Raw genomic sequence first — 16,371 nt, 5'->3', positions numbered from 1 at the left:
TCCAAGAATTGGAAGAAGCTCATGCCGAATTGGCCCGACAAAATGGTGAAATGGCCAAAAGACAAGCACAAACGGAAAAACAAATGGAGGAAATGGTCGAGTTCATGAGACGATATGACACTAATAACCGTCCTGACAATCCACCCAATCCCTCAAATGCTCCTTAGGTTATTTGTTGTAAACGTTTGTACGTTTTTAAGACTTCTATATTATCTTTTTTGTTTACACGATTGTTGAAACTTATGTTTTAAAGTGTAAACATTTGTATGACTTTTAGATATATGGAATGAACTAAGTTTTTTTGTATTAGTTCTTTTTCTGCATTTTAGGATAAATTTTTTGGTTTTTTTTGTTTTTTATTTTTTTATAGCTGCATTGTTCCTAAGAACTTCTGTCACGAACAAGTGTCACAAAAAGCTGTCAAGAAAGTTTCCTAAAAGATTCCACAGAAACAAATTTCCTCGGAGATCCCTCAGAAATAATCCTTGGAAATTCGTCAGAAATAAACCTCCTTGGAAATTCGTCGGAAATAAACTTCCTTGGAAATTCCTCGAAAATAAATTTCCTCGGAAATAAACTTCCTCGGAAATCCATCGGAAATAATTTTCCTTAGAAATTACTCGGAAATGATCTTCCTAGGAAAACCCTCGGTACTTACGACAAAACCATTTCCTAGGTAATGTGTCAGAATGTTCCTCGGAAATCCCTTACAAAACATTTCCTAGGAGGGTTTTACTGACGCACAAGATTTTCTCGGCATTTCCTCGGAAACACTGTTTTCTTAGGAATTTCCGAAGAAAGTGTCCCTCGGAAATAGCGCTTTTTTTTAGTAGTGTTGAACACAAACAACTAAATCTATAAACCAAATAGGAAATCAAAATACTATGATCGAGTGAACATGCGATTAGATTAACTTATTGGAGATTAATGGTTCTTTGCCAGTAGTGAGAGTATTTCACTATTTCCCTTCCGTGAAATAGTTGGAAATACGTTAAATGTTATTACGGTGGTGGTTCTCAAGTTCAAGAGTGTTAATATTCGCATAAAACAAAAAAAAAATGTTAGGATAAGATGGATATATATAGATATTGTGTTCTTATCGTAATACAGATTTTCCAACGGTAAACAATATTAATCTCGTATTTAATGTTAAGATACAATTTTCTATATTACCATGCGAAAATACTATATAGATTGTTTTAAACGATTAGATTTTTTTTTCGAAACTACAAATATAACTTACTTCTAAACTGTTCTTTGAATCCACATATGTCCATCACGGGACTTAAATCATCAACCTTAAGAAGGAAGACAATATTTGATACTGCTTGGACTAGAAGTCATTTGGTATTGAATGAATTTTAAATTTGAGTCTTTTAATATATTAAATGAATTTTAGAAGAAAAATTATTGCATATATTTAATTTCAAAATGATATTTAATTGCAATATATTTTTTGTCACTAAAATTCAATATTACATATACCACAAAAGCTTAAAAAGTTAGGGAATAGGAACTTTTTTTCTCTTTCCTAAATTCACACGGGACTTTTATTTTTCGTTTTTTTGACACCCATGTTTTCATCTTCATTCTTACAAACCTGATATATATTTTCCTTTATTATCTTCCACCGCCTTGCCTTATCTTTACGTTCCACCGGCTTGCCTCACCAATCAGATGCAAGAACCCTTCTCCAACCTTCTTCTACATTCCTTCTAATTTATTTCTCCGTCTTTGTTTTCTCCATTTTGACCTCCCGCTTCCCAATGATACAGTTTTTTTTCGGATTCCTGGTCGACGGTATGCCCAATCTCCTTACTCACACATTCGTGATTTGTTATGGGCTGATCCTGATAGAGATGTGGAAAGCTGAAAAAAAAGGTATACATAACAGGTATGCATGAGATATGAGAATCAATTTTCTTTGAATTTGGTTTAATGTTTATCTTTTTTTATTACATAAAATTAGTTGATGTAACAATATTTTTTACAACTTAAGGATTATTGATTGCTTGTGTTGATACTTTAATGTAGGTAATACAACTACGTGGACCTCTTTTCTGGTACAGACCCATAACTATTGTCTCAATTTATTTATAAATCATAAAAGATGTTCATGAATTTTGAGTGTTTATAATTTTTTTCAGGCAAGTGGAAAAACTGGTAGTCTTAGACTAGCTACTTCAGAGGCTACATACTTCTGGATACGGTGTTCTTCTGTTTGCACAGATGAGACATACATTTCATGTATCGCAGGTTTACTTCCTACTTTCTTCATACAGATTAACTTAAAAACTGCCACCATGTATATCCATTTGTGATTATTTAAACTTTTTTTTTAATATTTTTGAAATACAGGAGTATATGGAGTTGAGAAAATACCCTTATCAGCGCCTCAATGAACCTACTAACTTAATACTCTTTCTTGTGTTTTCTCAGCTAGTATTTTCTAGATATGGATGACACCATTACTCAGAAGGTCAATACTTTGATATATTACATTCAATATTAGCTTCATGAAAGTATTATTATTAATGGTTAACAAAGTTTAGTAGTTTGTTCTTATGTAATCTTTTTTGTCTTTTTAACAGATTGTAGTTCATGTCAATACTCCTCAATCCATTCATTTTTAACGTGCTACACCCCGCCAAAAGATGTATTTTAAATTAGATGATGTTCATGCTTGTATTGTAACATGTGGGGGCTTATGCCCATGTTTGAACACCGTCACTAGAGAAATAGTTTGCAGTTTGCATGTTATGTATGGAATTGCAAGAATTGAAGGGATTGAAGTAAGTAAAAAAAATCTTTAATTTTCATTAGTTTCCTTCATAAAAACAAAATACTATGGGTATGATCTTAATTATATACTACTTGAATTCAGATACAGGGTGGATACGAAGGATTTTATTCCTGAAATACAATACCATTCACACCTAAAGTTGCTAATGGTATTCATAAATGAGGTGGCTATGATAACAAAAATGTATCGCGGAATTAATCAGACTATTATATAAAACACAAAAAACAAGTAATATTACTAATTTTGTGACATGTACAACCTTGACGGTTACGAAGTTTGTTTCTTGAATTTCTTAAAATCTTCAAGATGGATGGAATCCAATTTTCATTCGTATTTTCCCTCCCATGCTTACCTTACATCTACGTTGATAGATAATGATGATGATGGTAATGTTTCTACTAAATATTGAACTTTGGATGTGACATGGTTAGACTTACATTACACTAAATACATTCAATATTGATGTGATGAGTGATGCAGGTTTGCTTCTGCAAGAAACCATGGGTTGGTCGATGCACCGGTTAGAAGTACAATATGTAAGAAGACGGGTGTGATTGTACTTCCATGAGGGATCAACACTCTGGATTGGAGGCTGTGTAGCATCTTCTTTAATTGAGCTCAAACTAAACAAATTCTATTTATATAACTTTTAATGTTATTTTGAAAAAAAATATTCTGAGCTTTCTGCTTCCAAGCATTATTGAAATTAGCGCCAATGGCGCAACCGAATTCCTTCTAGTTATAAATAGTGACATGTTGTAAAAGATAATGAAAGTAATGCATTTATAAAAGAGCGTGTAGCACTTGATAGATGAAAGTGTTGCCATAGATTACGAATAAACTTTTTAAGTGTTTCACTTGATGTAAAACATGTTGTAATTAGTATAAAAGGTATTGCACATTCCAAGTGTTTGCCTCTAGAAAATATATGAAATACTTCAAAAACAATAAACCATGATGCATATAATGATAAAACCCTTACATTAGGCCTAATATGATATTACACAAGAAATGACCAGGTAAAATGCTACATTGTGCCTATTTTTCACTGCCTAATACGACACCTAAAGTAGCTTCATTTTTCTATACTAAACACCCTTATATTTTATTTAACAAATGCAATTACGATTTTACACAACAAACACCACTACGTTTCCATATACTATGGTCGTACGCAATCTGGTCATATGTCATGTTTTATTGAGCATTTGTCATACACAAACTTGCATCTTAACTTTATGGATTGAGTAAATCAAATCTGTTGAAAACACGGATTTTCAATGGACCATCGACGTGAAGATTAATCGAGGTTCTGTATCTTGAAATATTGTTGTCATCACTCAACTTGAATACGAAACAACCTAATAAGATAGATGAGAATATCTTCATTTGCCTATATGCGAAATCTTGACCCAAACATGACCTCAACCCAGCCTATGGATGAACAAGAAAAATACAAGGGTTAGTTTTATTGTAGAAATTTACCCGAATATATTCCGATGATTAATGATAAAAAAAATAGTTTAACTAACTAATAGTGTTTTCTATTTAAACTAATTACACATTTAAGAAAAAAAAAACATGAATACATTACATGAGATGTTCACATCTACAAAATAAATAAATAAATTTATGCATCACATAACATGTTCGTATGTGGGATGATAACTTGGAAATTTAACATGTCTCGATTAATTAACAAATTATGTATGTCAGAAAATCTGGCCCAATAGGGGTCAAGTTGCACCATGGCCTCGGGCCTAATAATGGTTTGGGACCCAAAAATTAATTTCGCTTCATATTGGCACCCAAAAATTAATAAACACTGGTTCGATTCCCCCCAATTAGTATTTTTTTTGTCAAAGTGATAAAAGTTTTAATACATGGAGTCTTTCAAACTTTATTGGGCCTGCCAGTTGGTTTCAAAAAATTATTATTTTTTCTACAGAATTCTAATTAAGATGTATATATCTATTTAAGATACAAAAAGTCGTTTGAATCGGTAGCTATAACTTTCAGTAAATATTTTTATGTTTATGTTTATGTTTAAGTATATATTTTTTTCGTCATAAAATTATAGTCCATATTTTATTTTTTTGTTTGTCCCAAAATAATAATATGCTTCTAAAAATAAATAACATTTTTACCAAAACACCCTTCATTATTATTTAACCAACTAAACATTTAATGAAACATTAAATGCAAAATAAAAGACAAAAATATTATTTTTATTGTATAAAATTAGTAGTAATTAATGTTTCCTTAATCTGTGTGTTTTTTGTTTGTGGAGTATAAACTTTTCAAATTTATATATAAACTTTTCAAATTTATATATACAAGGATATATTTGAATAATCTTAAATGTCCGGTTCTAAGTTTTGGGTTTTATATAAACAAAGAGACATAAAAAATTAGTTTTTAAAACCCAAAAACCAAACCGATGGTTTTTTTTTTTTTTTAAAATGGTTTAGCTGTTTGGATTTGGTTTGTTATTTTATTTTATTTATTTATGTTTTTAGCAGCGTATTGTGGATGTGATATGAAAAGAAAGAAAGATAATCATGGATATGTTTAGCAAAAATAGTTGAAAATTCCAGCACAATGATGTTACATTAGTATACCTTTCATATTCAAAGTTGTAACTTTTTCTTGTGAAATTGAAATACACTAACCTGAAATGCTGTAAATTTGAAGGGGCTCTCTGGATGGAAGCAACCATTTTCATCAAGCCACCTTTCTGGTTTAAACTCAAGTGCATCGTCACCCCATACGAATTTCATCCTCCCCATTGCATATGGCAGATACGATACCATATCCCCTTTCTTCACAATACCACCATCTGGTAGAACATCATCTGCAAAGCATATCTTTGGGTCCTACATAAATAATATGCATCATGTCATCTCTATATATATTGTTAATTAGGATATCATAGGTAAAAATTCAAACTAAGATGCATGTGGTTTTGATAGAGTAATTAAATGTTCCTTATCTACCAATTAAGATGAGATACAGTACTATACATCTAGTAGCTAAAACCTTCAACAAACAACATGAAGGAACATGGATTGATCTTTGGCTCAATGGTACCAAACCTAGCCTTAAATGTGTATTTGTGTGTGTGTGTGTGTTGCTTGTTGTTCGTGTTCCCTAACACAACACCACCATGGATGTTGAAATGCGCTCATCCTTAGGAAATACTAGCGATCAACTTATCAGAAATTAAACAAGTCATGAACAAGATTGCATACCAATGGCAATGCAGGATAGAGTCTGATAGTTTCTGTCAAAGCTGCGTGAAGATATTGCATCTTCCCAAGCGCAAGTTCACTCACATGGGCAGCAAAATCTGCAACATTTCTGACTATATCTTCTTTTACGTTCGTTGCTTCTTTGATTTCTTTTGCAACCCTATCTTGAACATCAGGATGCTTGCAAAGCATGTAAATGAACCAAGACATAGTAAGCCCTATGGGATCTTTACCAGCAAGTACGAAGTTTAGTATTATATCTCGTATGAACTTTGGGTCTTTATCTTTGATCTGCAGAAACCTCGATAGGATGTCTTTTTTTATGAACTGCATGTTAATTAGTAAAACAAGGTGGTCAAAACAGTGAATTAGAAGAGCAAAATATGTTCCTAGCTAGCTACCATAGATATTGTATGATTACGTCGATATCATCATACAGTATATGATATTTTTTTATATGTAAAGAAATGTGATTTAATAGTTGCCGGATAATATTAAATTATCAATTTAAGTTGGTTTGCAGTCTTCTAATTATATAAGCTTACGACTGAATGCTCATTCTTTGTCTTATGCATTTCTTCGGTCTTGATCTGGATCAACTTGTAAACGAACTCATCAATGATTTGTATATTTTTCTTCAACTCCGCTTCGGAGCCAATATTCAGATATTTCTTTATCTTCCAAAATACGTCAACAAATCTTCGATATGTTAAGGTGTTCGCATCGTCAAATGCACGACTGAATCTGACACCTTCTTCACTAGAACCACTCATGTTATCAAGATCAATCCCAAAACCAACATTGAATATTGAATCCATGGTTGTCTTCAAGAATAAATCCTGTATATATACACGTGTATCATGAATATTGTGATATCTATCGAATGGCAATAATCAATGAGTTTCTTTAGGGTTAATCATATCAAATAATAGCGCGCAAAGGAGTAACTTACGTTTATATCGACTATTTGCATGTTGTTTGCTGCTTCTGACAATATGTTCCCCAGTTTTATTGTATTGTTTCTGAAAATTACACTACTAAAATCTCTTAAGACTGTCGTAGAGAACTCATGACTAGAAACCTTCCTTTGTTCTCGCCATTTGTCCCCATCGACTGTGAATATTCCATCACCAAGTAGCTCCTTTAGAATGTCGCGGGTATATGTTCCCTATAGATATATAGCATATATATTTTCAACATTATTTCAGTGTGTAAGCGAAACTAAACAAGTGGAACCTTATATATATATATATATATATATATATATATATATATATATATATATATATATATATATATATATATATATATATATATATATATATATATATATATATATATATATATAGTTCATGGCAATATCTATTTAAACGGTAGATATATAAATAGTATAAAAAAAAAATAAGAAAACTGCATCATTCGCTCATGTGTCATCCCTCCACCCACTTATAAAACTATCACTTACCAAGTACTAAAAAGGAGTACAGTAAGCTTGGCAACAATTAAACACTATGAATCATTAATTAATATTAAAGTGAAACAACATATAATTTCGAATTAGCTAGTGACACATACCTTTCCATAATTTTTGAAATTCGTTTTGAGAATATATTCCACATTTGTGGGATCAATTGTAAAAATTTCACGATGCAAAGGGCTAAGCATTCTGTAAGTTTTGTATTTTTCTGCTCGATGAGCCATGTAATCATGCATCGTGTTGAAGTTAATGAGTATGCCAAACACATTCCCCCCAACCGGATAATACTTCCTCCCATTTGTTTGTTGTTGCTTGTAGACATATAGGAAAACAAGGAGTAAAAATAGAGGTGTCACTGTTGTTATGATGATTGGATCTGAGAGAAGATTCATGTAAGAGGCCATTTGAAAAATGAGAGGGATGATCCATAAGGTGTTTGCGTGTGCTCTATATATAGGCAATAATAAGCACCTACGTATTGCACCCCAGCTCAAATAATTTGTATTAACTCCAAGGCTCGAACTAATGAAGGCTCTTTGACCAAACAAGTGTTTTTTAAAATTTTATTTATTAAATAGGTGTAGTTTTAAAAATATTTACCACATAGGTGTAGTTTTCAAAAATTTATATTTTTTAAAACTTTTTTTTTTTTTTTAACTTTTTGCTGTTAATTTTTATAAATTTACAAACAACATTTTTACCTTTTAATATGTTTTATTTCATCATCACTAACAACTTTTTGAATCCAAATAATTTTTTTTAGCACTAAGAACTTTTATTAAGAGAAAATGACAGAATACAGATTACAACATGAAAATAAGGAAACAACTACACATGAATTGATAATAAAGATAATGCCAACAGGGATGAAACAAGACAGGATAAGAAAGATAGCTATATCCCTTCAGAAGGCCAATAAAACTCATGTCCTTTGAAGGCACCGGTAGAAGAAAGCAAACACATGGGAGACAACATTGAAACCTTAAACCCCTTCAATGCAACTGAATTTTAAATCCAACGAGACTACCTGCAATTGAGATTAGAACATAAGCGCAAACAAGAATAACTCACGTCAATGAAACAAACTATTCAATAGAACATCATATTTTGTCATTACAATACTGAATGCTATGTGTCCAATCAATCGTTGTAATTTTCATGGACTTTGAAAACAATTAGTATAATATTGTCGCGCGTTAACATCAAGAATACGAGGCAAATTTAATAAAATCTAACTATTGATCATATATATGAAACATTTGAGCAAAGAACATAGTTCAACTACAAAATCAATTGCCATAATTCAACTGAAGATCATAAACGTACCTGATCCTCCATCATTTTATCATCTTCCAAACCATCAAAGGGACCCATTTCAAACCCGCAATATATTCCAAACCCTTACCTGTGTGATGGAACATCGAAGGTAGACCGGTGGAGACCAGCGGGATCGCTGGAGGTTAGCGGTCGACGGCATGGAGGAAGCGCCGGAAATGAGCGGTCGATGGAGAGTCTTCCGGTGCAGCCGAATGTGAGAGTTGCGAAGGAATTGTGATGTAGGCGCACTGGTGTGGCCGGAGAGTCCGGCATCTAGCCGGAGATGGAGCCGACTGGAGTAATCGCGATGTTGGTGCTGAGGAGTTAGGGCGTCGACATTGATTTCTTTTTTATTAAATTACACGTTAACCATAATTTGGTAAATATGCTTAAAAATATACATTTTTATAAATATTTTTATAGGATACACCATTTTGGTCAAAAACTCGCGCCATACATGGGTTATCAAATCGTAAGACGAAACACGTTGGCTACTTCACTTAGGATTTGCCAAATCGGGACGAGGTATGTGGTCTTCGACCAACTCCAACCATCAAACACTAAAGGCTTAGACCGGTATTAACTATCGAACATAAAATTATAAATCGTGCATTTTTAACACTAAAATGATGATTGCTTTCCAACTAAACATATGAAATTTTGTTTTTTAACTGGTTGTTGTATCTATATTTGAAATCTAAAGTTATCCAACACACTAAGATCATCTCCAATTTATCTTTATTTTTTTCCTTATAAATGAAGTAAAAATGGATATATAGTGTTTCATTACCAACCTTACTTCATTTTTTTTACTTCATTTTTAGTAGTCCTGTATGAAGCGGGATTTGTATTGCTATGTGGAGCGGTGTTTGACTTGAAGGAAAGTCAAGGCCGAGCACCAACGACCTCACGGCAAGATGCAACCGTTAGAGATTCCCGTTTGAAAATGTGAAAATATTACCAGGGATTTTATTACGAAGCTACCCAGGACTGCACGTAGAGTTGATTCGATTTAGGCATCGTGGATCGTTTGATCAAGAGTGCGCATTTCATCATGATTCTGGAGAGTATTTCTGCAAAGAAGCTGGCCAAGATCACTACAAATAAAATTACATTTAGTGGCACAAAAAAAGTGTCGCTAAAACCAAAAAAAAGTGCCACTAAAGACCCTTTTTGCAATCAGCGGCACAAAAAATAAAATGCCACTAGAAACGCTATCACTAAAAGCCTTTAGTGGCACTTTTCGGATGTGTCGCTGCAGCATTTTGGTTTTTAGTGGCATGTCACTATAGCATTTTTTATTTTTAGTGGCATTTTTTTATGTCACTATATATTGGGCAAATAAAATGGATTTTATGCTTTTAGGTGGGCATTTTTTTCTCATAAAATCTATACTGAAATGTTAGATAAGATTTTTTTTGTTAATTTAAATAAAATATAAAATAATAAAAAGACAATTAAAATAATTAATGAAAAACACAATATCTTCCAAAAAGTTTAATATGTCTAAATATTATGCTAGTAACACTCAAAACATAAAACCATCAAACTAAATACTTTCTAACTAACTAAGCGATGATTAAATATGCATGATACTCATCATCCATGGATGTTGTCTTCAATTGTGTGAATTTTTGTGGTAGACAGTCCAAAGCCCCTTGCAGCGCCTTATATAGTTTCCTACAACCAACCAAATATATTAAGCAACGAACATAGACCAAAATTAATTTAAGTAAAGCACAAGATGAGAAAAACTCACATTATTTGGTATTTTTTTTGGGAGGGGGGGGGGGAGGGATTTGCATAACAGAATAAGAAAAACTCAAATTATCACTTTCAAAACACACATCATCTAAGATTCAAAAATGTTAAAAAGAGCACAATAAATATATAACCTGAACTTTAAATGTCAAAAGTGATGGATGTGAACTTATCATTCAAAAATTACAAAATATTGTCCATATAGAAATCACCTCCTACAAAAGTTGATGTGAATATCATTATGAATGAAATAGAGAGTTAAAATATCATAGAAGTTACCATCATTATTGAATTAAAAAATAAATGTTGTCACTGGTAAAATTTATTAAATGATAAGACATGAGTTATTAGTTTTGTGTTTGAAAATACACTCGTTTCTAGTAATTAAGTACCTTGAATATGTAAAATAAACCAGTTGCAAACATAGAATGTTTCTTGAGGAAACTTTTTGCTTCATCTCTATAATTGTTTATAAATACTTGGTTTATAGACTTTAAAGCTTTATGACCTGCAATTGCAAAAAGAACCAAGAAATATGCATCAATATTTTAATATAATAATATGAATACTAAGAGTGTGAACAAATTAATCAAAATGCTAAAATAGAGAATCCACTCACATAAACTAAGACAACAGACGCCATGTAGTGAAACTTTCATTCTTCATTTTAAAAAACTAACAACATACTTTTAAATATATTCTTCTTCTCCATATGATCATAATAATAAACAATAAAGATCATCACTTCTCTTTTCTGTGAAAATAAGCGTGACCATCATCTTTTATTCCATACTCACAAGCTACTCCATTACGTAGCTGCGCCAACACATTAATGGTTAATAGGGAAAATGCCAAAATCATATTTGATTTAACTAAAGCATAAAGCAACATACCTACTAATAAATGCATATAATAATAAATGGCTTCTGGAAATGTATCATATTGAGGAATTTCATCAAGCACTTGGTGTTCGTCAAAAAAACTAAAGTGATTAAAAGAATACATATAATTGAGAAAACAATAGCATTCCTAATGTTGGTTACTCGTATAGATATTCAAAATTACCGAAATTAATAATTTTATACCACCTTATTCGTCATCCTTGTTGTCACGATCTTCAATATCATCTGTTTCCCCATAAGGATCTTCTCTCTTGTCCTCTCCAAACTATGGCTCAACTCTCATCTATTCGTTTATGTGAAAAATCGTCAACCAAAAATAAACAAAAAATCTACTAAATAAACACATAAATCGAATATGATATTTATTAATTGAAAGATTTAGGTAAATAAGAAAGACTTCTTTGCTTGGCTATACGTTGCTACTAGTAAATCAAAGATAGTGTTTAATGAATGTTTAAGCCAACAAAAGGAATCATATAAGCAAAAAAAAGATATATGGAAAGGAGTAGGATTCGAATATCTTACCGGTGGAACTCTAAGGTCTGAATCTAATTTTCAAAAACCCTAGGTTCGCAAAAGGAACAAAAGGAGAATGGTTAGCGCCGATAGACTTCGATCTCCGATGAGTGAGTTGAGTCGTAATCGGTCTTCAATTAGCAAGGTAAAGTAGTCATCAGTTGCCGGTGAGACTTGAGAGAGATAAAGAGAGGCCATGGAGGTTTAGAGATGACTGTACGATGTTCTAGTGTATTTTGGTAGGGATTGCGAAGCTACAGAGAAATTAAAATCTAAAATTTTGAGGGGCGAAGATCTTTTTTCCCGGCGGGAATTAGGAGCGCAAATGAAAATTAAAGTTTTCACAAGATATAGTGGCACTTTTTTTCGTGTCATTAAAACCATAGTACAGTGGCACAAATTAAAATATGCCACTAAAAACTTATGCCACTAAATGTAAGTTTGTTTGTAATGGATTTATATCAGGGAGGTTGTGGCATGTCAAGGGGTGCCGGTATCAGTGGTTTCTAACAGAGATATTCGGTTTACATCCAAGTTCTGGAAGAGGTTCCATGAAGAGTTGGGCACTCATCTCCATTTCAGCACAACTTCCATCCGCAGTCTGATGGTTAGAGTGAATAGACTATTCAGACCCTTAAGGATATGCTGCGAGCATGTGTTCTGGATTTCTATGGGAGTTAAGATACGTATCTTCCGTTAGCAGAATTTTCGTAGATCACGCCAACATTTATCGACTTCCTTTAGAGATGTTCTATAGGAGGAAGTGTAGGACCCCGATTTGTTGGGGCGAGGTCAGTCAGCGGGTTATGAGGAGTACCGAAGTGGTAATCAAGATCACTGAGTTGATTCAGTAGGTTAGGAGCAGGATCGAGATAGCTCAGAGTTGGAAGAAGAGTTATGACGACAGGCTCCGATCAAATTTAGAGTTCCAGGTGGGAGATATGGTTGTCCTGAAGGTGTCACCTTGGAAAGGTGTCATCTGGTTCAGGAAGCGGGGCAAGTTGGGCCCCATGTAGATTGGTCCGTTCAAGGTTTTGGCTCGGGTGGGTTGGGTTGCTTATCGTTTGGATCTTCCATATAAGCTTAGTCAGATTCATAACACGTTTCTTGTCTCTCAGCTGAGGAAATGCTTAATGGATGATTTCGCAGTGGTACCATTGGAGGATATTCAGGTGGACGGCCGCTTGAATTATATTGAGAGACCAGTGACGATTCTAGATTGGAAGACGAAAACCTTGAGGAACAATGTTGTCGAGTTGGTGAAGGTGCAATTGCAGCGCCAAAATGGTTCGAAGTGGACTTGGGAGCCTGAAGATGAGATGAGAGAGCATTATTCGGAGTTTTTCGGGGCAACGGACTTCGAGGATGAAGTCTAATTCAAGTGGGGAAAATTGTAACTCTTGGATCTTGGTATGTTTTATTATTTCCCTCTATTATTTAAGTGTTACATTTTAGCCCTTAGAGTAGTACGCGGGACATAACACATGGTACGCTTAGCGTACTAAGCAGATGCGGAGGGGATTGCGAGGCCTCGTACACTGGGCATACAAGGGTTACACTTAGCATACGAGGAGGATATGAAACCCTAATTTTAGGATGTTGCACCCTATTAAAAGACCTTAAGTCCCTAAGGTTGGCCTCTTTACTAGCCCACATACCTCCTAAAACCCTAAATTGGTCCTTAAGCCTTCTTTGTGGTGTTCTTGAACTCTTGAGAAGATTTTGGTGGTTATTTTTCCCTTTGTGAAGGAAGTAAAGAAGATTGAAGGTGTTTTACTTGGTGAGGAGTCTATAGATCCAGAACCATCACCCCTTTTGCAAGACTTTGGAGGTATCAGTTTCATACCTTGGCTTGTAAATTCTTAGATCTCTTTATGGCTTGATTTGTTATGCTTTTGGTCCCTTTTTCAGTTGTTGGATGAGTTAAGATGTTTGAAGGACTTATTCTTTTAGATCTGACCTTATAAGGAGTTCCTTGAGCATAAAGGTGCCAACTATATGGGGTATTGGGTCTCATGCATGCAATAAGTCACCCATTAAGTCCTTTTTAAGCTTAAGAGCTTTATTTAGTGATGCATGAATGTAAAGTTAGCAACTTTACATGATAATCCAACTCAAGGAAGTCAGATCTACGTTTTGGAGTAATGTCTTAATGGATTAAGGGTTAAAAGTGAGTTTTGGTTGAATGGGTGAGTACGATGGGCGTGCAAGTCTGTACGTGCCGCGTACAAGCCATTTAGCATGTACGCTTAGCGTACAGCTGAGTACGTCCTGCATATTCAGTCAGATGTGATTCGCATCTTGGGCTTTGAGTTTGGGCCATTTTATTGGGCTTAGATGCTTGGGGCCTTGTTAGGCCATCTGAATGCAAGTGTTTGGACTAGGAAAAATTGGTAGGCGTTGGGGTAAGGCCCATGTAAGGGTTTGGTCCCAATTTGGAAAATTGGGCCATGTTTAGGCCTTGGATGGTTAGTTAGTTTTTGGGCCTTTTAGATTGTAGGTTGGGGCCTTCGTCTTGGACCAAACTAGGTAAGGGGTAAAAGGGTATTTTTACCCTAAGTATGGATTGATAGTTATAGATTGGAATCCAATTGTTAAATAGGAGTTATTTGATATTAATAGCTCGGGGATTTGTCAGACCAGCAGCCAAAGATTTATCAGTATGATTCAACAGTGTGAGGTGAGTTTCCTTACTGTGTTTAACGGGTCAAATACACCAACGTCGGCCCATAGTTTTGCTATGTTAGGGTGCTAGGTGTCTGCATCACTCTTCCATATGTTATGTATTTGTATGCTTACCAGTCGGGGCCCGATGACGACCCGATGACCATTTTGTATGCTATGTATCTTTGTAATTATTGTATGTATATGCGTTTATTTGATATATGTTATATGTATGTTAGCCGGGGCACGATCTATATACCGAGCGGGGTCCGATGACGGACGGGGCCCATTATGTGTTTATCATGTATGGTATGTGGTCTTTTGGGGAACTCAGTAAACTTTGTTCTTACAATTTTTAGTTTATGTTTCAAGTACTTCCAATTCCAAAGGGGATAGCTCGGAATGATTGCTGGTTACACACCACCTCGTTCCATATTTTCTTGTTTACTCTAATATGTCATGATGATTGATACATTTGTTTATCTGGATTTGTATGACAATGTTTTGGAATACTAGTTTTATTATTTTTAAAAATGAATTTTTTGGGTCTTATTTTTGAGACGTTTCAAAATAAGATTATATTTATAAAACATTTATAAATAAATATTATACATGTATCTTTATAAATATTACAAATACAACTTTTAAATAAATATTATCGGCAAACTCTTCCTACATCTTCATCGTATGGAATATATTTTAATAACCTTGGGAGATCGAGATCTTATAATATATATTTTAATTATAAGTTTTTTTAAAATATGTCATCATGTTTTAAAATTTCAATATATAGAAACACAAAAAACAAACTTTATAGTTATAACTAATTAATATAACTTAATATATAACAAAATATTATAAATATTAAATATTACATTTAAATTATAATTAGTAGATAAAAATAAACTAAAAATGTAGAAATAAAAAAGAGAGGGACTAAATATGGTGGAATAAAAAAGAGAGGACAACTGAAACTTCAACTCTATTTTAGGATAAATGAACAGTGTTCCTCCATATTTGGTGGAATAGTATTCATATCTCCCAAAATGTTCTTCCATGTTTGGTGGAATAGTATTCATATCTCTCAAAATAGAGATATAAACAAGGTAGGTTTATGAAGAAAATAGGGGAAGAAATTGAAGAACAAATGAAGTTTGTGAGTGTGTTGGAGATACTCTAAATGACATCAAAATTGTGATTTTTAGATGACTATTGGAGTTAGTCATAGATCATAGTGTTATGTCTCCACATACACATCAATAGTTATTTATATATTTTTATAAATATCTTATAATTACTTCTATCTAACAAAATATTTAATAATATACTAACATAAATATATTAATTTTACCAAAAAAAATAATAATATATTCTTTAACATACAAATTATATATATATATATATATATATATATATATATATATATGTGTGTGTGTGTGTGTGTGTGTGTGTGTATGTGTGTTTACCATTCATTTATTTTTTTGTGTCTACAACATGGTTGTCAAGACCTATAATTTAATCTTACGTTTTTACGATTTTAGGATCTTACAAGAAAAAAATGATCTCAGTCACATTATTAACTATTTGAAGTAAGATATATACTTGGATCTTATGATCAGAAGTTTGATCTTACAAGCTTAACTCGATCCGATCTCGCCTAGTTAGTTTTATTGTATAATC

The 16,371-nt window shown here is 33.1% G+C and overlaps 1 protein-coding gene and 1 long non-coding RNA gene across 4 annotated transcripts; one reads left to right on the top strand and one right to left on the bottom strand.

Moving 5' to 3' along the window:
- Positions 1 to 1,590: 1,590 nt before the first annotated feature.
- On the top strand, positions 1,591 to 3,591 carry LOC145065880 (uncharacterized). 3 transcript variants are annotated; one of them, XR_013688552.1, is made up of 6 exons: positions 1,591 to 1,894; positions 2,035 to 2,063; positions 2,148 to 2,256; positions 2,359 to 2,479; positions 2,592 to 2,792; positions 3,284 to 3,591. It is a non-coding gene; the product is annotated as an uncharacterized LOC145065880 (long non-coding RNA). The 3 variants fall into 3 exon arrangements; XR_013688551.1 differs by having other exon boundaries at positions 2,592 to 3,189; XR_013688550.1 differs by having other exon boundaries at positions 1,592 to 1,894; positions 2,885 to 3,591.
- A 146-nt stretch (positions 3,592 to 3,737) lies between these two features.
- Positions 3,738 to 7,960, bottom strand: LOC145065879 (cytochrome P450 704C1-like). The gene is made up of 6 exons (XM_079012976.1): positions 7,630 to 7,960; positions 7,007 to 7,222; positions 6,600 to 6,893; positions 6,055 to 6,381; positions 5,476 to 5,679; positions 3,738 to 4,237 (listed from the first exon to the last, which is right to left on the bottom strand). The coding sequence occupies exons 1-6, from the start codon at positions 7,933 to 7,935 to the stop codon at positions 4,040 to 4,042; spliced, it is 1,545 nt and encodes a 514-aa protein (XP_078869102.1). The 5' UTR covers positions 7,936 to 7,960; the 3' UTR covers positions 3,738 to 4,039.
- Positions 7,961 to 16,371: the final 8,411 nt, after the last annotated feature.

Source organism: Lactuca serriola, chromosome 8, assembly GCF_051521515.1.
Source record: "Lactuca serriola cultivar US96UC23 chromosome 8, Lser_US96UC23_V15, whole genome shotgun sequence".
NCBI lineage: Eukaryota > Viridiplantae > Streptophyta > Magnoliopsida > Asterales > Asteraceae > Lactuca > Lactuca serriola.
Note: the sequence above shows the minus strand (reverse complement) of the source record. Positions and strands in the feature narration are given on the sequence as shown.